The sequence below is a fragment of the Sciurus carolinensis genome, chromosome 3 (genome assembly GCF_902686445.1).
Source record: "Sciurus carolinensis chromosome 3, mSciCar1.2, whole genome shotgun sequence".
Classification (NCBI taxonomy): Eukaryota; Metazoa; Chordata; class Mammalia; order Rodentia; family Sciuridae; genus Sciurus; species Sciurus carolinensis.
Genome location: NC_062215.1, coordinates 101,823,615 through 101,849,273, shown reverse-complemented (window position 1 = coordinate 101,849,273; position 25,659 = coordinate 101,823,615). Strand labels below are relative to the sequence as shown.

General features: G+C 40.5%; 1 protein-coding gene across 1 annotated transcript; it reads left to right on the top strand.

Moving 5' to 3' along the window:
* The first annotated feature begins 2,138 nt into the window (after positions 1 to 2,138).
* Rnd3 (Rho family GTPase 3) lies at positions 2,139 to 22,368 on the top strand. Its single transcript, XM_047547132.1, has 5 exons — positions 2,139 to 2,540; positions 2,999 to 3,086; positions 14,282 to 14,391; positions 17,394 to 17,528; positions 20,306 to 22,368. The coding sequence occupies exons 1-5, from the start codon at positions 2,391 to 2,393 to the stop codon at positions 20,555 to 20,557; spliced, it is 735 nt and encodes a 244-aa protein (XP_047403088.1). The 5' UTR covers positions 2,139 to 2,390; the 3' UTR covers positions 20,558 to 22,368.
* Positions 22,369 to 25,659: the final 3,291 nt, after the last annotated feature.

Here is a 25,659-nt window from a genome sequence, read left to right as displayed (position 1 = left end):
CTGGGGACAGACCTTTTAACACCTGTGTTCCTGTTATAACCATTGGTAGTGCCCAGTTTGCTTGTCAAAGTATGCCAGCTTAGACAATAAATTATGTGGTTACCTTGTTCACTAATAATTCAATTCAAAACAAATAACTGTTAATGCTAGTCAGAGCGTTTTAACCACATAGGCCACAATAATTAAGCAATATGAAAGGCCAAGTTCTATCTATGGAAAGGGGCAACTTCACAAGTCAAATAAATGAAAAAAGATGAGATGGACCCAATTCCAATGACTAAATTCACAAATGAAAGCAGGATTCCCCAAGATGTGTTCAGTGATTCTGAGAAAAGGAAATAAGAGTTACAGGGAAATATACCTTCAGGACTCTTTACTGTGCCAGAAACTCTTTTGCAAGCCTCATTTGCATTTCCTCATATATACTGTTATAACTCCTATTTTCAAGATGACGAAATTGAGGCTTACAAAGGTTAAAAAATTCATCCAATGTCACATAACCAAAATATGTGAATCTCAGGATCCAAATACACTTCTTTGTGACCTCCCTACCCAACCATTATGCCCACAACTTCTCAAATAAACATGTAAATAATTTGATAAAAGTTTATTGTGCTTAAGTAGGTTTGGGAAATGCTAGGTTCTTAAACTATGTTAAGTGGGCCACTTTTCCATAGGACTTTTTCATGTCCCTAACAAATCTAAGTGCCTGGTAAGTCTTCACAAACTGGTTAAGGGACCATTTGTGTGAGGAGAGGGCTAAAGTTCTTCAAAGCAACTCCAGAAAATGATGCTCTAGAAAACCCCAGCAGGGCCAGCTATGCCCTTCTCCATGGCTCTGCAACTGTATGAAATAAACCCATAAATCCAGTCAAAGTCAGTGCTGTCCTTTCAGGGGACACTCCAAAGTTCTTAGGTCTGAATGGAAGGGGAGACCATTCCTGGATGTCCTACACTTCATGGTCCCAGCCATTTCTACTTCCACCGGTGTTTTAATTGTCTTTCATTGTGCCTTTCCACTCTCCATAATGAACATTTTTTTTTTCCACCTCACCTTCTCACTTAGAAGTCTGGAAATTTCTATAGGAGAATATATAAATTGGTTTGGGCCAATATCCTTACTACAATTTAATAACTGAAACCTCCTGACCATGTGGGGTACAAGAGATGAAGATGAGTTTTCATAGAAAAAAAGAACAAAATGTGTGGGCTATTTGATGTTTTTGAGGTTCTTGCTGGGAGAAGAGTTGGAAGGCTAGGAATACTGATGTGGAGGAGGGAGTGGGGAGAGCTGGAGAGTTGTACCTAAGTTTTTCACCTAAGGGTATGTGGGCCTTCTGAATCCATCTGAGAGTGGTTGATTCCAAGGGAGATGGTGGCTACAGGTTAAGGAATTAAAGGAAGAGGTGTAAGGGTAGGGGTGGGCAGGAGACTGACGCTGTGTATTTGGTATATTAGTGCAATAAGGCTGTTTCCTGTGACCTCTGTCACTCAGTTATGAGCATCTTCTGCAGTTCTTTCTTCTCCCCTCACACTCCCTCTTCCCACTCCTCCAAACCTTTTTGTCTCCTCTTGAATGACTGAAATTGCCAGGTTTCAGAAGTCAGCCTCTTACTGTGACCCAGCAAGCCAATTCTTGCATCTGAAACAGCCTGGCTTAGCTATTGTTCCATGGACTATGTACCTGACACAGACCTTTTAATTTTCTTTGTAATATAACCATTTAACCCTTTGGCACCCAAGATTTGCTTCCTATGTTTTTTAAATATGCCTTGAATTGGGTGGGAAATACTTAAGTTCTCACAAAAATGTTCATGAGGTTTCTGGAGAAGATCACTTGTGAAAACCTCTTTAAAGGAATTTTTGTACAAATCGATGTGCACAGATATCTGTTTCTGCTTCCTCTGGACTTGTTCAGTCCCATCCATCAGAAAATCCTACTTGGGGTCTTCTAGGTGTCCCAGAGCTTTGCTCTGAAATCCATCCTGCACAGCCACCCTAGAGGGCGCGCTGCTTACATTTTCCGCAAGCAAAGCTACAGCGCTCGCTCCCAGGCTCCATAAAAGGGGAGGAGGCGGATCAGTTTCCTTCTCTCATTGAGAAAGAAGAGGATTGGAAGGCTGGGCGTATAAAGCCGCGCAGAGAGCGTGAAACAAAGCAGTCAGATCGGAATTGGACTTGGGAGGCGCGGTGTGGAGTCAGAGATAAAACTTGTTGGAGGGGAGTAACGAGCCGGCTCTTCTCGTTCTCCTCCTCGTCTGCGCTGCGCTTCAGGGGTTCCCACCAGCCTTGCGATTTATTTTTATATATGTTTTTTATATAGAGAGAAATATATATTTTTTTCTTCTTAAGAGAAAATTCCTGTTTCAAGAGAAAATAAGGCAACATCAATGAAGGAGAGAAGAGCCAGCCAGAAACTATCCAGTAAATCTATCATGGATCCTAACCAGAACGTGAAATGCAAGATAGTAGTGGTGGGAGACAGTCAGTGTGGGAAAACTGCGCTGCTGCATGTCTTCGCCAAGGACTGCTTCCCCGAGGTGAGTGAGGCAAGCCCCGGCATTTAGGGGGGCAGCCCATGAGATATTCCTTCTCGAGGTGCGTTTCCCCTCGCTTCTCACCCTTTCCCACTTTCCCCGGTCACACCGCTCGGAAAGGGAAAGTGCACTAGAAGCTTTCAGGGGTTGGGACGCGCCGGCACACTGGGTTTTTAGCTCCAGAAACTTGTTCATTTCTATGTGCAGAGCCGGAGGGAGGGAGATTTGGGTCAGCATGTCTCCGAGAACCGGGTGGGCCGACAGGGTTTCGGACAGAGTCCACGTGTTTAGTGTGTAGTCTGATGTATGATATTTTGTGTTTGTGTGTGTATTGTGTGTGCGTGGGATCTTTTTTTTCCACTGGGAGCTGGGGAGGAGATAATTTCAGTGTTCGATGGTGTCGTGTATTTTAAAATAATCTCTTTGCCCCCTTTCCTTCCTCTTCTATTTTGTTTGTCCAGAATTACGTCCCTACAGTGTTTGAGAATTACACGGCCAGTTTTGAAATCGACACACAAAGAATAGAGTTGAGCCTTTGGGACACTTCGGGTAAGAGTCATCGGACCGCGTGGCGCTCGGGGCGGGTTTCTAGTCGCTGGGGGGTGCGCGGCGGGCTAGTTCCACCCGCTCTCTGCGCCCTTCTATTTATTTTGCCCCCGCGAGGGATTCCCACGGCCCCTGTTGGGCGAAAATTTTATCCTTTCTGCTTGGGGGCGGGGTACAATGTGGGGAGAGGGGTGGCAATCGGGAGAGGAGGGCGCTGTGTGCCCTCAGGGTGACCCCGAGGTTGGGGCGGCCCCTGGCCCGGTGGCCCGGCGCGGTCTGCCCTCGCGGCCTTGCCCGAGTGGCCTCCGGGCTGCCAAGGTGGCTGGGAGAGTGCGCGCGCCCGGGTGGAACTGCCGGCACTCGGCGGGCGCCCCTACTGAACGTGACCTGCTGTTTGGCTGGGAGGCGGGGAGCGCTGGCGGAGGTGGGGGAGGTGGGAGAAAATCCCCGAAGCGGTGCGGTTACAAGCGGATTCCGCGCTTGGAGCAGAGTAACGTGCAAAACGGCTGCCGGCGCCCGTGACGCCTACTGCTAGGAATGCGCTGGCGGCGAGGGCAGCGCAGGAGCCCGGTAGGAGATGGGCCTCTTGCTTGCTCCGCGGGCGCTTCCGCAGCTGCCACCTGCACGCAACCTCCTCTTACCCCTCCCAGTGATCGCGCCGCTCCCCTACACCACGCCAGGCCCTCACTACCCCTGTTGCATCACCTTCCGCTAGTCCGCGGGGCCGCGGCTAGCACTCTTCCCCTTTGACCTTCCAGTCTACTTGAATTATTGGCGCCGTGGTGGGTTATTTTCAAAGGTCTGGGGTTCAAGGTCGGGTTATTACCTTCCCATGTGCCCACCCACCTACCTGGCTTGCTGTGGCAGAGAGGGTCAAATACCCCCGAATGGGAAGGCTTCCAGCCCTCTCTACCTTAAGGCTTTACGGCGGGTCAAGGTCGGTGGGGGCGGGGGCACCACCTGAGTATCTGGGGCTGGGATCCAAGTACTTCTTGCCCTGGTCATCAGTGCTCTGCTGTAAGGAATTGCTGTTTGCTGAAAGGGGAAGGGAAGCAAAACTACCAGGCAAGGCAAGGGAAAGGCCTCTGAGCATAGGGAACTGATCTGCTGGTGGATCGAGCCAAATGCTGGGCGAAACTAGCGAGGAGGAGTGCACAAGTGCCAACAAGCAGGTTTTGCTGTCAGACGGGGAGGCCCCGAGGTCGAACCGGGCTCGGTTGGGAGTGGCTTCGTGGAGGTGCTTTTGTAAGCCTTCCCACAACCCTGGGCTTGAACCTCTGTAGCTCCCGAAAGACGTAGGGGATTAGAGAGCAGGAGAAAGGGGCCACACCAACAGGGTCGCCAGAGGCAGTACAGGCACAAAGGCAAGCGAGAAGTCTCGCACGAGCGCCTCTCACGGTGGGTGCCAGATGCTCCCACTGCTGCAGATTTAGTTTCCCAGTGGAGAGTCAGGCTCTTCCTCGAGCTGCGTCATGGGCAGCAGAACCAGGACCTTGCATTTTGTGTTGTGTATTGGGGGTTGCCCACACAGACTTGATACTATCGAAAAGGTGTTGATGGACGAAATTCCAGTGGTTTTTTATTTCAATATTACTATAATCGGAATTATTCACAGCTTTGCACTAATGGGCTCCAATTCCCAGACATACCATGGAAATCGTTTGCCTAGTGGTCAGGACAGCTGATATGGTACCAATAATTAACACCAGTACTCTCTCCCCCACCCAATCCTGTTTGGACCTAATACTTGATAAGAATTATTTAGGCATGGGGTGGGGCAGTGGATCTGATCCAGTCTTTGATACAAAGCTGTGTTTAGATTTAGCTCCTGGTTACCAGGATTTCTGAGTATAAATCCTCTACCTCCCTGGGTCTCATTTTCATCGTTTGTAAAAACTGGACACTGAGCTAGATAATGTGCAGGGTCTGTCCCAGCTGTGCACTTCTTGGCTTTAGTACACTGGACAGGCAAGTCTTTTTGTTTCCCAGGATGTTGGTTGGCTTCAGCTCTTAGTCCCAGTGGATCTGGCGTCCTGTGATGGAGTTTTCACAGCCTACAAAGCAAGCCAGGTTCTGCCCAGAGCCAGGCTTCCTGGTGAATTTAGGAATGAGACTTATTTGGATTGGAAGGAGGAATGGGTGGGCTTATAGGAATGCTGGGTTATGCATCCCTGTCTCGAGCTTCAAGAGTCACAGGACCACCAACAGAGATTTTAGATTAGGTGCCCAAAGGGAAAAATTGGCTTTATTTTAGGAGAGAAGAGGCACTTTTTTTCAAAGACTAGAAAATAAACAAAATAGGCACAGTTTATAGTTGGAACTGTTCTTCAAGCATGCAGATAAATATCACTTCAGATATTTTTTAAGCATTTAAACAAAACATTGCAGTCTACACACATAACAGAATGCCTTGTACACAGTAGTCACCCAATAAAATCTGATGAATGAGCAGATGAACAATGATATGCATGGTTTCCAAGGAGATGAGGTTTCCTGACATTTATTACCACTGAATTACCTATGCTTTAAGAATGGCAACTTTAGAAATATTGCCTTTCATCAAGTTAAATGTAATCACCTGAAATGAAGTCAGTAGTGAAATAATCACTTGCATTTTTATTTAATGAAACAAAAACCTATCCATACTTAACAAAATATAAAGGTTTGAAGACTGTAGTTCCAAAAGGATTGAAATGCAAAATTTTCCAGTGTGAAATCTTATTTAGAACTTTAGACTTATACACTTGGAAACAGAGACATAAGAGAATTATTTAGAAGTCCATTATGGTGTTTTGTGAGGTGAGATGTTAGTTAAACAGTCACCAAGCACTGCTTTAAGAATAACCTGTTCACATCAAAAGTGGTTTGTCATTCATGAATAAAATGCATCTAGCAGGAACCATTGCATTAACAACTAATCATTTCAACTTTCAGAATTTCTCCATCTCATCACAAGGTTTACATCACAATTTTCTGAACAGGATTAATTTTTTTGTCAAACTTTGGCCCTTGAAGACATTTGTTTAGTTCAAGTTGTGAAAATATTTGCATGTACCTTATGCCTCTTGATATATTTAGTTTTTCCAATTGCTATCAACTGGAGAAAAGACCCAAGCCTAGTTTGTAAAGTCCTAAATGTCAATTTTTTATTCTTCTCAGAACTTTGTGAAAGGGATTTCTATTGGAAAATTGGGTGCATTTCATTCCTCTCACATATAGAATAGTATAAACTTTGTGCTTTGCATGGTATTCTATTTTGTTCAGCCTCTTACCAATGAGGCAACCATTTAGGAGACAGAAGCAATTTTTCTCTTATCTGGCCTTCATAATTGCACAGCATCTCATCACATTTCTCCCAGCAACTATGTGATCATACATAAACAAAACGCTGCCAACTTGGACATGGGAAAGATTGAATGAAAGTAGGATATCATGATGACTCTTTGCATCTAGAAAAAAAGGACATAATTTATTTCGTACTTTTAAGACCTAATATTTCTTTCCTTTCTCCCTCCTTTTTTTCTCCATCTACTATAAGCAGGCCCTCTGTCAGACTGTTGGATGCAGTGCTAATTAAAACATGGTCCTGCCCTTCTGTCCATATAGCCCAGTGGGGCAGTGGGGAGAAGGAATCTCCCCGTTTCGTGTAATCAACCTATGAGGAGCCCCGTATTGTCAAGATCTTGAACCCTAGTGCCCTTTTCCACCTGGTTGCCTATGTATTTCCCTTATCAGCTTCCCAAGACTTTATAGATCCTCTAGATCATCTTCAAGTAGGGAATCCCCCCCACCCCCAGTCACATGCCAGTTAAAGCAACCGCAAATGGCACTTTGCCTGTTGGTTTCACTCCAACCTTCCCAAAAGTAAACATAAAAATTCCACCGAAATTATCTAAAATGGGAGATTTATAAAGGTCATCTTTGGTCCTTTTTTTTTTTTCATTTTTCCTAACAAACGTTATTATAAACATTTTTTCTTAATCATTGCAGAAGTGCTCTGTATGATTTTCAGATTCTCCCAATGAGTTTTTGCAAAACGGTGGGCAATGGTTTCAACATTTTAAAGTGATAAGTGAGACCAAAGTAATCCTAGTATCTTGTGCTTCAAAGTCTGCCACATTTGCCAAGCTCAGAAGCAATTTGTAGCAAGCCAGATCCCTACTAATAATAGAAACTTAGTCATTTAAGGATCACCATATCTTTTTCTAAGAGGTTTGATTGCAGTGTAATTTCAGCACACATGATTTAGGGAGTAATAATCATTCGAGCCAGCTTTTAACCAAGGCAAGTTAGTGCACATATTATTTAAGGCATATTATTAGTTTTAAAATATTCAATTCAGCTACTAAAATTCTCCACAACTATGTTTCATGAATACTCTTTTGAATCTTTTTAGGCCCTGAGGGCTAAAGTTAGCATTTCCTGTATTATTTTTTTAGCATTATTAACAGATAATGTGGTATTCTTTAAATTTTACATTTATAGAAACAGGGAGGAAAGAAAAATCTTAATGACCTTATGGCTTCACTTGGAAGACATCCCCCTCTATAACCATAAATCTACCTCTGTTATTACACTTATAACTTATCAGGTTTGAAGAAGGGTCTTGGTAACAGGTGCTCCAGTGAAATATTTTTTAACAGGAATGGAAGTATCTCAGCAACTTCAGGGATAAGTATATAATTAATCCAGAAAAGTGGCTTAAAAAGAGATCACTGGTTCCCCTCCCCCCATTGCCTTTCTGTGATTTGACTTATAAATGGATATATCTGGGCAAAATTTATAGACTTGTACAAAACCTGTCAACCTGGTTGACTTTGTGCATACACAGCTGGTGCTATTGGGACCAGCAGTTGGTACCCACCTGAGAAAGAGCGTCTTCTGCCAAAAGATGCTCACAATCTAGTTAGAGTGAGGAGACAAATTAGAAAGGTCAAAGAATGGATGACTATAAAATAAGAAATACTCAGGTTCTTCTAGGGTAATGTCAGAAACCAGGCGAGGAACCCAGATTAGGGGTCAGGAGGTTAGATGGGAAGAAATGTTTGTGAACTGGAGCTAGAACAGGGTAAGGAATTCTTGGCTTGGCATCTTTCTGAGAAAACTCCCAGGACAAATGGAGGGCATGGAAACATTCAGAGCGAACCTGGAGTTCTGAAAGCTGGATTTCTAAGTAACAACAAGAGCCAAAGGGTTGTTGAAGGCCGGGCCAGCCCAAGCCCCCTGACTCAGGTCTTCTTGCTCATGGAAGCCAGACGCAATTCCTTTCCTTCTCTTGAAGCTGACTCAGTTCTTTGGAAGTCTTTACATCCCTACCACTTGAAAACATTATTTCAGGTATGGCTACCAAGGAAAACAAGATTTCAAAAGTTCAGAATTCCAACTTGAAAGGGAAAGCAAAAAATTTGGAGAAAACCACAGAAGTGTGTGTGCTGGTGGTGTGACTATCAAGGATAAAATTGCAGAAAATCAGGTTTTTCATTAAGTGGTAATGATCACTGAGAGCTTAGGGTTTCAAAACTAGGTTCAGTTTTTAAATTGGGTGTTCACACTCTGAAGGATAAGGCAAAACAGATAGCTTGGGTGGTGTTTTCCAATAACCAATACAGAATACTGCATTTGGAGATCTGTTTACCATGCAACAATATCCATTTAGAGCATGGAACCTCCCCAAAGAGAGGAGGAGGTGTGAATTCCTAAGTCTTCATCTGTCTCTAGATTTTTTTTTTTTAAACCCCATTTAATGCTGTGTTTTTCCAGTTTGGTTTCTTGTTAACTTGTGCATTTCAGTGAGGTGTCCAGATTGGTCATTCTGATGCCATCTGAAATAACCAGATGTTTCCTCATTAGTCCAGTTCTTTTGCATGTAAATATGACACCAAGGACCAATACTATCTCCAGTTAGTTCATGGTGCCTGGTGGGCTATGCCAAATGAATTAACAGTGCTTCAGTCCTTTTCTGGTGTCCTTGAAATATCTTTTCAATTACTACATATTGGCACATTTCTCAGAGTCCCCTTTGGCAAAAACAGGAATTTTACTGACATGGAATGTGAGTTGCCTCCAGAGTTTGACCAGGTGTTGTGCACATTGGTTTTGAAAAATGAGCCTGATGACAAAGTATGTGGAAAGGGGAATTCACTCATGGGACTTCACTCTGAGGAATCTGATTCTCATATATCATATGAAACATAAAAGCTTCAATCTGTTACTGAATGATAATGTAATTTTCAAAAAATTATGCCTACATAGTTTTATCCCTAAACTCTATGACTCACCATGGTTCCACTGCAAGTAAAATATTTTGATTCTTCTATATTTTTAAGTCTCTCAACATGATTAGAGTTTAAAGCTAACATTTCATTTAAAGCCCCAAAATAGCAATTTTATTTCATCCTAATCCTGACTTCTTATCCAACTGCATTCATTGCCCCCAGAAATAGAAAATATTGTGTCAAGTTTTATAACATCATGTAAGTGCCCACAAGTTTTCAGAACATTAAGTCTGATTCTATAGAGGAAACAAATTAAATATCATTCCTGGGAACGTTTGTGGCATATTTTGGGGCATGGTATTTGTTGTGTCAACAGTTGGCAAAAGAATTTTAAAAAGTCTTATACTGAGCCAGGTATAAAAGTTCTGCCCAGGCTTGATTCACATTCTTGAGACTGGTGCTCATTTGAAGTTTTCACTGTGGTAGAGATGGCATGAGGAAGTGCACTCTTGTAATAATTGGGCATATCATGCAGTCTCACATTAGCTGCTATTTGGTACAGATGTGCTCTTGCCAGTCACTAAAAATACCAGAAGTTAATATAGTTTCTCTGCCCAAAACTTGCAGTATCCCTAACTTACTGTTCCTGGTAGGAATTTCTAATAGGGAAAAGGGATGCTTTTCAAATTAAGGTTCAAACCTAAGAAGCTAGAGTTATGAAATATTCAACAAGAAGAGTTCTCAGTTCTTAAACTCCTCTAAATCCTCCCAGTGTTTGAACCGGTTTTGCAAAGGTCCATAAAGCCTCCCTTTTGGGCATGAATCTTCTGACATATACATTTAATTATGTACATATATGGTGTGTTTTATCTCTGTAAAAGGGTGACTTCAACAGGTAAGTATGTGTCTGAAGAATTAGTTTCTGGGCGAGGCACTTTGTGACTATTCTTAGTCTGGAAATTTTGCTCTCACCTGAAATTAATGATCTTGAAGACAAAGATGGGTAGAACTGCAATTTCAAAAGCCTTTTAGGACTTTGCTGATGTTTGCAAACTTGAGCAACTAACAATCCCCAAAACACACATACTCCAATGCACACCAGAACAAAACCCTTCAACTATAATTTTTTTGCTAGGGAGGGGGTGATATATTTTGTATATGCAATGTGGTTATTTTTTAAACAATAATGGATTTTCCTGCAGTTTTCCCTTTGATGGTCTGGTAGGTTACTTAGAGAGGACCATGGAACAGTGCTGTGGGCTTAAAATTTCATAGAGTATAAGAGAAATGCTGCATCTGAGAATTTCCATATGCATGAAGCCTATTCCACATGCTGAGAAAAAGTTTTATTTGACAAGCAAAGCTCAGTGCCTAGATTTATTGGACTTTAACTGTAGTGCATTCTTAGGTTCTTGAGTACAGACTGCATGCACACCAGTACCCACTGTGTAGTGCAGTTAAAGTTTAATACTTGCATACACAGTAAAATACGTTCAGCTCTCTTTCGTGTGTTGTGTTTATACAGTTAGTACCTTGGAAGCTTTTCATGTGCATCTTCAAAAAAATAATCTGTAGAAACCTTGTTGTTTGCCTTCACATGGTGTTGGACAGCTTTTCTGGAGGGATGCATGAGTCAGGGTAGGTATGCTTCCTGCTTTCTTGGCTTACTTTTGGCTCCTTCCTTGGGTGTCATGTCTGCTTCATTGTTGTGCTTCTCACTTACATGGGCATTCCTGGGATTCCTCTTCCTCTTTTCTTGGCTTGGGAGGTAGCCTGCATAGGCCTGGGACTGCCAGGCCCTCTCCAGCTTTGCTGTGCATTCTTTGATCAGTAACTTGGGCTTCACAGGGGAGAATTCAAAGTGGTTAAACTCAGAGTAAACACTGTAAAGCTACACAAGATTTTTTTCCCCTGAAGTTCCTCTTTAGCTGATGAATTGTTAAATCTTTCTTGGTAGGATGGTTCTTTTACAATTCTGTATCCATTTTGTTGCTGTGGAAAAAATAGAGGCAATAGTTTTCTCTATTCAAAAGAAAGTTTGACCCTAACTTACCAAAAAATAAAATGAAAAGTTATCTTGTTATTTTTAATGTCAAGTTAGTCTTATCCTTGGTGGTCAGACAAATTACGCTTAAACTAATAAATGCAGGGATCAGTTTTATTAGTACTCTTGGACACTCTTGTTGATCCAAAAGCAGCACTGTTTATTAACAGAAGTAATAGCCCCAGATCAAAGTGCAGTTGCTAATTAGATTGTGTAAAAGCCTTAAAAATTACCTGTTCACATTCACAAACAACGAGGTTTATTTCTCATGAACCTTTACACTACATATGTATTTTCATTTTCAGACTTTTAAACCAAATAAAAACAAAAGCAAAAACCAAACTCCATGAGAATTTGGTTTAGCTTGAGAAATCTGTTTCATTTTAAATTCAAGCTAGAGTCTAAATTTTGCATAGGCTCACTAAATACAGAAGCTGGCTCACTTGATTTCTGCAAGCAGAGTCTCCAGCCTGTGACAGAGGGCTGGCTGAACACAAAGCCAGATCTCCTTTGTGACCATAAAATGGGTGGTGGGGGAGGGGAATCAGTCTACAGAGGGTGGGCTATTCTCTGCAGCCATGTGGTGACCTGGATATTAAAACTATTCCACTGCATTTTCTTGGTAGTCCCAATTTTAATTAAATTACTTTTGTCCCCTTTGGATTTCTTCCACCACCTTTCCTTGTTTTTACATTTGGAAAAGATGGTCTACAATGTCATATAGGGTAGTCTAAGGTGCCAGACTAAGAGGAAGTATGCTTACATCATACAGCATCTCCTGAAGAAGTGAGGCACCTGGAGAGGATTGTCCTCAAGTTCAGGTCCATTTGAGACTGGAAAGCATCCAGAGAGTTGTTTTTGTTAATATGAATAACTTCCAAGAAAGGGGAGATTCCTAATCCGCTTAGGGTTTGGACAGCCTTGTCGGCAGTTCCGACTATGAGTCTGGGGTCTGGTCATTTTTTGCTAACTTTGAAGAGCAATGGAAACATCCAGTGTTTGCATTTCCACTCTGATCTGGAATTTTCTGACTATTTGAAAGCGATGCCTGCCCTGATGCTTACAGCAGGAATTGTGTCAAAGTTTGACATTGGACACAGAAGCAAAGAGGGCTGCCACAGAGACCATCTGCATTTTAGCACTAATATAGAGATACCAATGTATCCATAAATAGTGTTAAGCCAGTTTGTTTCTGATGCCTCTCAAAAATGGTTGAACTGTTTGTGAATTATTCCTGTGACCTCAAATTTCTTTTAAGTGGCAGGCACAGGTTGTCAATTTCAGGGATTGCCTCATTTTGATGTGTGACTGTCTTTAATGCCTTGACTTTTTAAACTTTAAAGCTTACACCCTGTAAGCTTTGAGGAAATATGTTTCAGTTGTCAGACTCAGCTACACCAGCTGCTGAGGCTCCAGAACCATTCTGGCTTATTCTCACTTTTCTTCCTGATTCCTGGGACACTCTTCCTTGGTAGCAGACACACCAGGTTTGAAGTTACTACTCTCCATCCCTAAAGTCAGTTTTGCCTGGGGTCCATAGTGAATGCCCAGGACTCAGACATTTTGGACATGAAATGAAGTGTCCTAACACAGTAACTTCTAGGTATCAAGAACAAACTTCTGAAATTTTTCATTTTGATAGAAGTATAAAAGATGATTTTAAAGCTTCTTTCTCTTCTCCGGTCTTTGTTGAGGTTTTGACTTATCAGAGGACAACATGTCATGTTTTTCTTCTAGAAATGGAAAATGATGTCAAAATCAAATAGTTTAAAAAGACTTTGGTGCTTTCAGTTTTCTTTTCTCTGAAATATGTATGTGTATATGTGTTTGCCTGGTAAGATGGTTTTCATGTAAGATTTGTGAAATGTCAGTATACTAAAAGCAATTTCTTAAAAAAGTAGCAATTGGCAAGCTGTATTTAATTTTATAGCCACACTACTTTGTAATTACTGGCCTCATTTAATTACCCATCCTTTGGAATTCTTAAAGGAGTAAAAGAAACTTAAAACGACTAGAGAGTTCTGTGGTTAAATTAACTGTCTGGTGGTGTGAACTTTTAGTGTACCCTGGATTTAACTCAAGCCAGGATCCTTGTATTATGCCTCATAGTCACTCTTGGAGGTGAATCTGTGTGGAAAAATGACGTGATCCAGCATGGCATTTACTGCATTCCTTGTTATAACAGGAAGAAAGCCTATAGAGGGCCTGGGAATAAGTTTAAGTAAGTAAGCTCAAAGGTCAAAGGCCTAACCAAACTTATATCTTAAAGATAAGGGGCCACTGATGTGGTTTACTGTGATTCTCTTTGCATGGTTGAACCTACCCTCTTCCTCCCTCTCCCCTGTTTGAATATCAGGCAGATCTTGAGTTTTGGTCTTCTTTCCAGTAAGCAGCTCTGTTTAGGGTGCTTGCTACCACTCAGATTTTAACAAGAGTGACATCCACTACCACAGTAATCCTAGTCAGTTCCTGATCCTTTACTAAATACCAGGCACTGCCTGGGTTTGTTTTTTTAAATCCCAGGTAGACATGCTGTCGTCATTGTCATTTTATAAGTGACGAATCAGGGGCACAGAGACCTAAGTCTACCAGACTCCCTCCCATTTTGGTGGTGGAGGTGGGGACACCTGGCCCCAGGTGCTGCCTCACTTCACCTAGGTGCCTTCAGCTTCTGTCTTTGAACTGTATAGATTTCACTTTAAGATCCTGGTCCTGCTCTCTGATTCAGGTCAGGTACATGTGAGTTGTCATTCATCTTCTGGTAGAAATGAATATATTACTAACATGTTTTTTGTATATTTGTTTGCGTTTCTTTCCCAGAAAGTAGGGGTGGGGCTGCACTGTGACAGTTGAGAAATTTAGATTAAAAGCAGAGAGTTAATGCATGATGGACACAGGGGACTTTAATCTGAAACTTGTGTGTCTTTGTTTCTTCTCAGGTTCTCCTTACTATGACAACGTCCGCCCCCTCTCTTACCCAGATTCGGATGCTGTGCTGATTTGCTTTGACATCAGTAGACCAGAGACCCTGGACAGTGTCCTTAAAAAGGCAAGTGCTGGGAGTTGGTGACACAGCTCAGTGCTAAGCAACGTGTAAGACAGAAACCTGTGCTTGGCTGGGGAGCTCCAAGACTCTAATTAGTTCCCTGCCTTATATTTTGTAATTTAAACACCAGAAAAGACACACCAAATAGGATTCCCACACACATGCATCACCATTTTGATGATGAATCTGCTTGAAATATTTTTCTCAAAGCTCTGAGACAAAATACCCTTTAAAAGCTTCCATGTTAGTTTTGTTTTGTTTTGTTTAGGGGAAATGATGCAGCTCAAAATAGTTGTGTCTGAGTACTATCATTCATGCCTGTCCTCCTTCCTTCCTTGCTTCCTGCCTACTTTCTGTCCTTTCATTTACCAGACAGATTAAGCCTTAGTTTATAGATTTATATTTGACCTCAGCTTAACTATTAAACTGAATCTAATAGTAGATATTTTAATAAAGAAGCTCTGTTTCAGTCATGATGTTATTTATTAGAAACAGAAATGGAACTGATATAAGAGAAACAGAGGTACGTCTCCAGACAAGGAACAGTGTAGTGATGATCAGGTGTGTCAGACACTAATCAAGACAGTAGTTGTAAGCACATTGCACATTATCACATTTCCCAGTTTCTGGAGGCAAAGATAAGGTGGGTTCTGTAGTGGAATAGGAACTTGAGGCAGCTGCATACCAAAGGGACCAGGGGGAGGTCAAAAGGAAAGGGACCAATTGAGGATGGGCCACAGGTCCTAGGGAGGCCAGTGGAAGGAAGAGATGTCCCTTGGCCTCCGCAGCCTGGAACTCAGCCCTCAGGTAGGTGCAGAGGCACATGTGTGTCAGTAGGGCAGCATTGATTAGCCATGAGCTATTTTCTCAACCCTGGACTGAGTGTTGTGGAGATTCAGGGTCAGACTCTTGCTGGAGCATCCCTCTCTTCATGCATTGTGGCTTGGACACAGGCTGTCAAGAGCAAACTGGGATCAACCAAGTGATCACCATGTGTCCCAATCAAAGTGAGCATGGAAGTGGGGGTAGAGGAGGACAAACACCTACAGAGGGCTGGAGTTTATTTTTTGTTTTGTTTTGGTTGGGTTCTTTTGTTTTTTACCTTTAGTGGGATTTGAAATTTTTGTGCTTTTATTAATTTGTACGTCTCTGTGGTATTTGATGATTTTGGCTTCTGTGCCATTAAAAAAAATTAGAGTTTAAAATTAATCATCCTTCTATCTTTACTATACATTGCAAACAACTCAAGGAAATGTGACCTTCTGAACAGATCAAAGGGGTTTTTTTGTTGTTGTTTTTAAACTTAACTCCTTTTGATTTTGAGTAATATATATCAAACACAAATAGGGCTGATGTTTTGTCAGATTCAGGCAGGAATACACCTTTCCTGTCTTTAATGCTTGTAAACAATCGCTAGACATGAAGAGGGAGGCCAGAGTCATTACACAGCTGAAGATCAACATAACGGCATGTCTGGTTCTGTCTGTAGATAAAAGAGGTTGCTTATTTACTGGGTTTTTACTTGATGTATTATCAGGTTATGCATAATTTATGATGAACAGCCTTTCTCTCCTGGCTTTTTTTTTTTTTTTTTGCTTTTGTCTTCTAAGACCAAATGAACACTGACTTTGGCCTTAGCAATTCTACTGAGTATATTTTACATTTGTGTTAGGTTTGAGACTTAGATAACCCCTGCTATGGTTCATCTCAATTAACTGAAGAGGTTAGCTTGACTTAAAGCAGGAAAAATTTCTTATTCTTGTTTTCAGTTCATCTCCGGTTCTGACTCCAGTGCTACCTAGTGATAGTAGATGCTCTTAAACAATTTCTGGAAAGAAATCCTGGGAAGGAAGACACCAGAGTACAAATTGGGTGTTTAACTAGAGTTCACTGCCCAAAGCACACCTCTAGACCTGGGGTTGCCTCCTGGTGGTCTCTTGAGTTACTCTTGCAGGATGTCCCTCTTGTCTAGTGTCACGTGCATGACTTCACCAGCCCTGCTGTTCTATGAATTCCTTTCTGGGAGAAACAGCTATGTCTTAGGCAATCTTTGTCATCACCAAAATCCTTCTTAGAGCGCATAGGACAGATTTGTGAATGTGGTTTGGAAGAGCCTCAGCCCCTTTCACTCCTGGGTCTCTGAGAGCCAGAGATATCTTGTGGATACTTGGAACCCCTGACTCCCCTCCTGATGGCCAAGAGCAAAAGCCCCAGGAAATGAAACCACAAAACCATCTGCTTGTTTTTAAAGAGCACAGTTAGCATTCCCTGCCAGACATTTCTGGAGGTTCTAATAATTTTTGGTTAGGTCATGAAACTACTAGTCAAAGTGGACTATATTAAAATATTTACAGTTTGTGTACCTTAAAAACTAACTCAAAGGCAAATGAGCTGCTAGACCTTGCTGATAACCCAAGAAATGGTTGATTGTACTTGCCGTTGTCTCTTCATTCAGTCACGTGAATGGAAGCTCCTTCAAGACAGCGGGTTCTGTTTTACTAATTCCAGCACAGGTCCTAGGACAGAGCCCTGACGCATGTGGCATGTGTCAGTCTTCCCTGACTAGCCAGTGAGTGCACACCTCTGCCTGATTTCTAACCTTCTACCTAGAAGCTACCTGCTCAACATATCTGAGGACATAGTCACTCATTGTAGTTATTCTTAAGGCACTTTTATCTTTCAGAGCTACCTCCAGATTAAGAAATTGTTGAGGCTACCTTCTGACAATACCTAATAAACCTCTTACTACAGGAGCACATGAGTTACAGAGAGGGAATGGATAATAATATGCATAGACATTCTCTAATGGATCCACTTTAAAGAGTAGTGAAACTTAATATCTGCTTAGGAAATAAATGCAAGTTTGCTTCTTTATCTGAAGTAACATTCATTTTAATGTCCTTTTGAAAGTCCCATTTCCAATGTCTGCCAGTAGAAAAATGGTTCTCATTCTGTGAATAGTGGTGCTCTGCTAATTTTCTATCTTTTGTTTTTCCCCCTCACAGTGGAAAGGTGAAATCCAAGAGTTCTGTCCCAATACTAAAATGCTTTTGGTTGGTTGCAAGTCTGATCTGCGGACAGATGTTAGTACACTGGTAGAGCTCTCAAATCACAGGCAGACCCCAGTGTCATATGACCAGGTATGTATGTTGTCAGTGTGTAAAAGTAGATTTTAAAAAGAGTGAAAGAAATGGAGTATCACTCATAATAAGTAAAATATAGCTGTTTTTTTAAAGACTCAGCCAGTGGTCAACTGTGGAATGTGAAGTGCCCTGTCATTCAGTAAGATAATTACATGATATCTGAGTACATAAATGGTTGATCATATGCTACCCTTGTGTGTCTGTCTGCAATCCCCTTGGGTTTTAAGTTCAGTAGTTTTAGAGAGAATGTAGTCAAAATCAATAGTTCTCTTGAAGAGAGGTACTCTTAACTTTGGACTGTGCAGAGGAGAGTGAGGGGAACGGGTAGGGTGGTGGGGATGGGAAGGACTGTAGAATGAGACAGAAATTATTCCCCTACATACATGTATGATTACACTACGGATGTGACTCAGCACCATGTACAGCCAGAGGAATGAGAAGTTATGCTCCATTTGTGTACAGTGTGTCAAAATGCATTCTACTGTCATGTATAACCAATTAGAACAACTACATCAACAAAGGAATGAAGTACTTACACATGCTTTAACATGAGGGATCCTTGAAAGCATTCTAAGTGAACAAAGTCATTGATATGTAATGTCTAGTATGGGCCAATCTATTGAGTTAGAAAGTAGATTAATGGGGGCTGGGATTGTAGCTCAGTGGTTGTGTGCTTGCCTGGCACAGGTGAGGCATTGGGTTCGATCCTCAGCACCACATAGAAATAAATAAAGGTATTGTGTCCATCTACAACTAAAAAAAAAAAAAAAAAATTAAAAATCAGCGAAACTAAGAGGCAAACTGAAGTTTTTAACTATAAAAAAAAAAAGAAAATGGATTAATGGTTGACTATAGCTAGGGAGAAGGGAGATGAGGTTTGACTTCTCAGAAGTACAAGTTTTCCTTTTTTTACTGAGGGATGTTGAACATGTTCTAAGATTAGATTATGATGATGGATGCACAATTCTGAGAAGAATGAATACAGGACAGGGTAGTGAGGCAGGTGGAGGCGGACTGGGGAATTAGTGGGAGATAAAAATGTGGGTTCAATGAGTCCAAATAATTCATTCAAATAGTTTGTGAAGGAGAGGAGAGAAACAGGATAGTACCTCAAGGTGACATCAGATTAAAGGAGAGAGTTTTAATGTTTTCAAGGTGTCACAGATTTGTGAACCTTTATTCTTGATGAGGAAGAGAGAGTACAAGGGAAAGCCTGAAGACACAAGAAGATGTGGTGGAACAAGAGTCTATGATATGGTTTAGATGTGAGGTCCCACAGTGGCTCATGTGTATGTCGAAGCCGATTCACAATAACGAGTTGTGGGGGTGCTAGGGAAGAATGGAGTTAACTTTAGATTAGGTAGAGGGGAGTGATGGGAGGGGAGGGTAGAGGGGGTAGGAAGGATAATAGAATGAAACAGACTGTTACCTTATGTACATATATGACTGCATGACTGATGCCATCCTACAACCTGTACAATTAGAAGGTTGAGAAATTATACCCCATTTATATTTGATGTCAAAGTGCATAAAAGCATTCTACTGTCATGTATAACTAAGTAGAAGAAATTGAAACAATTTTAAAAAAGAGAGAGGTACTCTTTTTAAAAAGAGAGAGGTATTCTTTTTTTACACCCAGAAGCCCAATAGAATACTGATAGGCAGTTGCAAGTAAAGTAGACCACTCCATAAAATAGTCTTTTAGAGATTCTTCATTTCTGCAGGAGTTTCCCATGAAACCCTGAACCAGTTCCAAAAGTTCATTCTCTAAAGCCCGTAATCAGATTCTAAAGAGAGTTTGTGTTGAAATAGCTAGAAAGATAGTTAGTACTCATCACTTAAAATACTGCCATCTAGGACTGTAGATGCACTGGTAGAGCACTTGCCTAGTATGAGCACAGCCCTGGGTTTGATCTTCAGTACCACAAAAGTATGGGGAAAAAATATTCTTATCTTCTTCATTGTGCGTTTCTAATAAACCAAAATGTAGTTCTTTAAAGAAATCATTTACATGCTTACTATTGTAAATACTGCTAGAATCATCCACATTTAGAAATGAGCTATTTCATGTTTCATAAAATAACTGATGTCATAATACTATTAATCCTTTTCTCAACTTACTCAAGGACACAAACAAATTTATTTAAAATTGCTTTTAAACTCTAATCATTGTCCTTGTGTTTTGTTCAACCTGTTGACTACCTTCAGCTGCCACTTATAGTCAAGAAGTTATAGAAAGGAAAGTAAGTCCTCATGAGGGGCCATATTGCCCCTGCCGGAGATGTGTGGCAAGTGCAGAGTCTGTGTTCATGATCTTGGGCTGCTTGTTTCAGTAGTAAGATTTTATGCTTTTCTGTGACCCTGGAAGAACCTATGAACCAATGACTCTTAACTACACTTGGAGGATGACTTGTACCCTTAACTCCTCTCCTACTTCACCTCACATTAAATATTTGATGCTCAGGGCCCTCATCTATTAATGACCCAGTGATGCTGGATCGGCCTTCAGCCTCCATGGGAAGCCATAGCAGTATCTATTGAGTACCGACAATTGAGTATCTCAGAACTGGATCTTGACTGCAAATACTTATGAAGTAATAAAGCAGTTCAGTTTTTTAAAAAAGCATTTTTTTTTTGTAATGACATTTGGAAAATAGTGTTGACGTATTAGAAAATGTTTGACAATGCCGAATTGTTTTGTGTTATTAGAAGATACTTTGTAAGTTTCCTCCAAAGTCATACTGCTGATTAAAATCCCTTCTTTTACTTCCCAGGGGGCAAATATGGCCAAACAGATTGGAGCAGCTACTTACATTGAATGCTCAGCTTTACAGTCAGAAAACAGCGTCAGAGACATTTTTCACGTTGCCACCTTGGCATGTGTAAATAAGACAAATAAAAACGTTAAGCGGAACAAATCACAGAGGGCCACAAAGCGGATTTCACACATGCCTAGCAGACCAGAACTCTCAGCAGTTGCTACGGACTTACGAAAGGACAAAGCGAAGAGCTGCAGTGTGATGTGAAACTTGCGTTACCTTTAAGGAGGACAAAGGAATCTAGTGTAAAAAAAACAACACGAGCAAAACAAAAAGCTGAAGTCCAGTGAAGTGCACAGCCAAAGTCACGTGTCCCACAGGCTAGAGGCCCCTGAAAGGGTGCCTGTCTTTTTGGAATCCTGTCCTTAGGTTCGGCATGTAGACCGAGTGTTGAGAAGTGAAAACATTGAAGAGTTTTGAAGTGTGACTTGAAAAATATGCCAAAAAAGTGAGATTCAAATGTGCTAGAGGTAGATGAGGAGAAATGCGAGTACCTCCAAGAAGAAAAAATCACACTCTGAATGGTGCTTGCGGTTTTTTTTGTTTTGTTTTGTTGTTTTGTTTGGCTTTTTTGTTGTTGTTGTTCCAATCTGTTCATGGATCTCTACTTTGATTTAATTTTTAAAATGTTTTAATCTCCTTTACAAAAGTATATATTAATATACCGTCCTCGTTGGGGAACTGGCACTGTGACCTTAGCGTTTAGTTTTCTAGAGGATGTGATCTAATTTCCTCCTAGCTCATCATTAAAATGGAAATTGTATCGGAACCCGTGGGATTCCAGAGGAAAACTTCATGAGGCTTTGAAATCTTGCCTTCCTGAAGATCGCCGCTGAGCGAGATGGTTCTAAAGAAAGGCTTTTGCAGCCTTGCAAGATGTGTAGACCAGCACTGCACAGATCGCATAGATCAAATAGAAAAAAGTGTTTTTTATTCAGTCGGATGTTCTGTTCATCATTGTGATTGTCATTAACAAGTGGTAAATTGCTCAATGTAATATTTTTGTGTGCTGTTTAGAAAAGAGGGTGTGTGATTTTGTTTTGTTTTGTTTTTTGCCATCGTTGATAAAAATGCAAAGTCAAATAAAAGTTGTCTTGGTTTGATGTCATAGAATGATCCAAGAGGGAAAATGTAGGTACTATTTTCACCAGGAGAGGTAATGAAGGAATAGTAACAGAAAGCACAGTTTGTGAGTAAAGCTGTCTGGAACAAGTTACCAAATATACAAAGCAAAAGGACAATTTGGGGATGAAGCTCCAAAACTGGCAGCATCTAATGATCTGCAGTTTCTTTCACTTTCTTTAAATGAACCTCAATTTGAGAAGGACCCCCTTACCCAAGCTTTAGAGAATCCCTAGTAGAAAATTATATAATGTCAGTCCTGACGTAACACTAGGCCATTTCTAGAGCGTGATTGCTGAACCTCACTTAACCACATTCAGCCAGGGTCCATATTCAAAACTTGATTGTTGTTTCATAGAATAATAAGCATTTAAACCAGTTTACAGATATTTTTTGACCAGTTCCTTTTAGAGATTCTTTCAGAAAATAAACCTGATGGAACCCGTTTATTGTTGGCGCTTGTTGAAAACAAGCTTTCCTTCCAATGATAATGCTTCATTTTTGAAGTGTTGAAGCTGTGCTCCCATTAAGTTGTGGCAGGAGAGGAGATTAAGGTAATTACAACACTCAGTTCTATGTCTTACAAGCACTTTGTTTTGTCTCTGCAAGAAAATACCATTCCAGTCATTTCCCATGAAATACAGACATTTTACCAACATAATATGCTTTGATTGGTGCAGCATTATGCTTTGGGCAGTATTACAAAATAGCTGGCAAGTGCTTTCTGTATTTAAATATTGTAAAAAGAAAATAAGTTATAACTGCTATAAGGCAGAACTTGCGTTGCATTTTTTTTTAATGTTGAAGTCACTTTGTATGTTTGTTTGGTCAATGTTTCCGCAGTATTTATTAAAACATACTTTTTTTTTTTCCTTCAAATAAAAAAGTAACCATGTCTTTGTCTAAATGTGATCTGTCTTTTCTTATCCACTTTCTGATTTTACGGTTCAGCTTTGTTCTTTAGTCTAGAGAAGATTATAGAATCTGGTCTAACTTTTCCTGAATTAGTTTACTTTGGAACTTTTGGATTGGGGACAGTAGTACTTGCTCAAAGAAAAACAAATCTTCATATATGAGATTTTCATTAAGATTTCAAATAGCAAGAAGAAAACAGGGCTTTCTTGGATTGAACCATTTGATAACAAAACAAGCCATGATACTGCCTAGGATTAACGTGCAGAAAGCATGGAAATTCCTTGAAGTCTCTGAGTGAAATGGTATGATGTGGTCTCAGGTCACAGGTTTAATTCTAATGTGAGCCTGGTTGCTATTCTTTCTTTCCTCTGGGGTCCAAAGTCTTGGTCCTTAACCCAGTCATCTGCCTTGGAAGGTGTTCTCTTGCTCAAAACAGCCAGATGCACAGGTGACCCAGGACCCAGTTACTGTGACAAATAGTTGAAGGACAGAACAAAGCAAAACAAAAATGATCCTGTTTATGGTGGTAGCATTTTTAAACAGCACAGAAAATACAGGCTTCCCCACTGATCTGAAAAGTAGAAAGCAAGCTTGGAAGAGCTTGGGACAGAGGGAGGCCAGGATCCCCACAAGTCCAGTTGAAGCTCAGTCTTAAGCTAAAATTCTTGCCTATAAATTTTACATAAATGTACGAAGATATTCCATGTGGGACTTTAAAACTCTGATTCTACACAGCTAAGACACTTTATTTAAAAACTGCATTCTTGGGGCTTTAAAAAAAAATGGCTTTAGAAATCTTTGAGGCATGGTAACTTGCTGAGAAATCTCAGAATCTCAAAGCAAAGGGAAAACCAGAAGATCCAGCATGAATGAATAAATTAAAAGAGCACTGACATTAAAGGATAGCCACATAATTTTTTTTTTTTTTTTTTACAAAACAGGGATTTACTGAACATATTTTTAACTCATTCCCATCATCAACTAGTAAAGGAAATAAAAGTACTTTCCAAATCCTTGGTGTTGAGTAACTTCTAAACATGACATCTAAGACAGGCTTGCAAGAAACGAGTTTCTCAACAACCATTGCCACAAAAAAAGAAAAGACAAAAAAAAAAAAAAAAAAAAAAGCTGAGGTTCTGCTGACCTAGGCAGTATTTTATAGATTGTGCAGTAATGTTTCCCTCTGGTCAGTTGTTCTTTCTCAGCAGCTTTAATTTGTTAAAGAAGAAAAAAAAAAAAAATTGTTGTCTTCAGCCCTGGGCATGTAAGCCTCCTTTTCTGTGACTTCTTGCCTTAGCAAACATGTATTCTATGTATTCTGTGAACATTCCTTTCTATTGCTAAATGATCATGATTAATGCCTTTTTAAATACTAAAAGGTGGTTTTCAAACTCTGAGTAAGATTTCAACTCTGTCTCTTTCACCTCTATTAATCTTTTCCAGGAATAGTTACTGAGAAGATTCCAGTCTGAGAGGGAATGTGTCTTAAGTGTAAACTTAGAAATAACCAAGGGAATTTTGTTTTATCAAAAGGAATTTTTTTTAAATGACCTCATTCTCTAAGACTCCTGATACTAAAACCTGCTTACCCTCCTTCTGATGGATTACTTTGACATCAGCATTCTGTTCTAAACCATCAATTTTTATTAATTTTTTTATTTTTTCATTCACCAGATATTTACTGATTGCCTACTACATGCCTATCACTTTTCTAGATTTGGCATTTAATCTTGATTTAAGTACAATCTCTGAGCCGGGGAAATTTCATAATCCACAAAGGAGAGACAATCACAAACCACAGTGCATTCCATCAGGTTTTGATCTCTATTGGCATTAAATGAGTCGTGGATATTGAGTTGGCGACAAATATTCCAGTATGGAAGCAGGTACACCAAAGCAATAGCCATGTTACCACATATCTGTAACGCAACAACATGATGTTGCAAAAACTTTTTCAGTATATCCTTAAAGGCTAGAGTCCATTCATGGTGATTGTAAGAACAATGAAAATGACTGTGTTGCCAGTCATCGTTGTAGTATTTGTACAATGATCATAGATTGCTGTGACTAGTTGAAGTTTCAATAGGAAAAGCAGTCTGTCACAACTGATCACAAACAGTCCTTTCAAAGAGTTGTCTGTGACATGTGCTAGACTTGCTATGTACATTCTCAGTTGCTGAGTAAACTGGAAAAGAGAAATTGAAATAAAGTTTGGCATCAATGAAATAAAATTCTATTATAAAATTGAAATTTTAATTCTCAGAAGATGACAAAATTCAAAGAAATTGCATACTTTGGTCAAAGGTAGAGAACCCACTGTTATCTTACATTGAAAATATTTATTTTGTAGCAGTCTAAAACATCTTTTAAAAACTATCCATTCACAGTGAAGTCTAAGGCTATTTTCTAAGTCTCTTCAACCTGGGAACAGGAACACCAGATACAAAATCTAATGAGCCCCAAAATAAAAATTTATAGGACTTTCAAGCCAAATCCTCTTTGAGATTTTACTTTTAATTTTTGTTTCTTTGAAGGAAACTGTTAGTACCTGTCTTCTGTGGTCCCAAGTAGGCCTATATTTTAAAACAGCTAAATTCAACAAAAAAAAAAAAAAAAAAGAGAGAGAGAGAGAGAATCCACAATGAGAAACTAAAACTGGATCAATATATAGTCAATCCTACTGCCAAAGTAACAGCTAACATTCACATTGCACAAATATGTTCAAGCACTGTTCTAAATAGTTCTATATTACTCTTTGGTCTCCTACCACAAACATATGCAGCGAGTTAAGTTACCAAAAAGCTCCCTGTTTTGCACATGGGGATTCAGACTTCTCCAGATAATGTTGGAAGACACAAGATTAGAACATAAGCAGGCTGATTGAGTCTGCAATTCCAAGCTCATCCACACCACCTTGTCGTGGACAAACCCTTCCTCAGTATGTTGCGCTATTACAGGTACTGACAGTTGAACACCAGACCCAATGTTGCATTCTGAGCCACAATGTGGCCAAATTCCTCCTGACCTCCCAAAGTCTTCACCCCCATGAGTCCTCCTGATTCTGACTACTTTCTGACTCCTGTCCCTTGTGTCCACTCTTCCTTCACCTTTCTGTTTTCCCTGCTTATGGGGCAGTGGAAGCATTATGGGGTGAAATGAAAGGACACATGAATGGTTGACACATGTGGCCATCCATAGTCCAGGCTTCTTGAACTCTCCTGGAACCAGAGGTTCCTCAGCAATAGTCTGGAATCCTTCAGCCCAAAATGAAT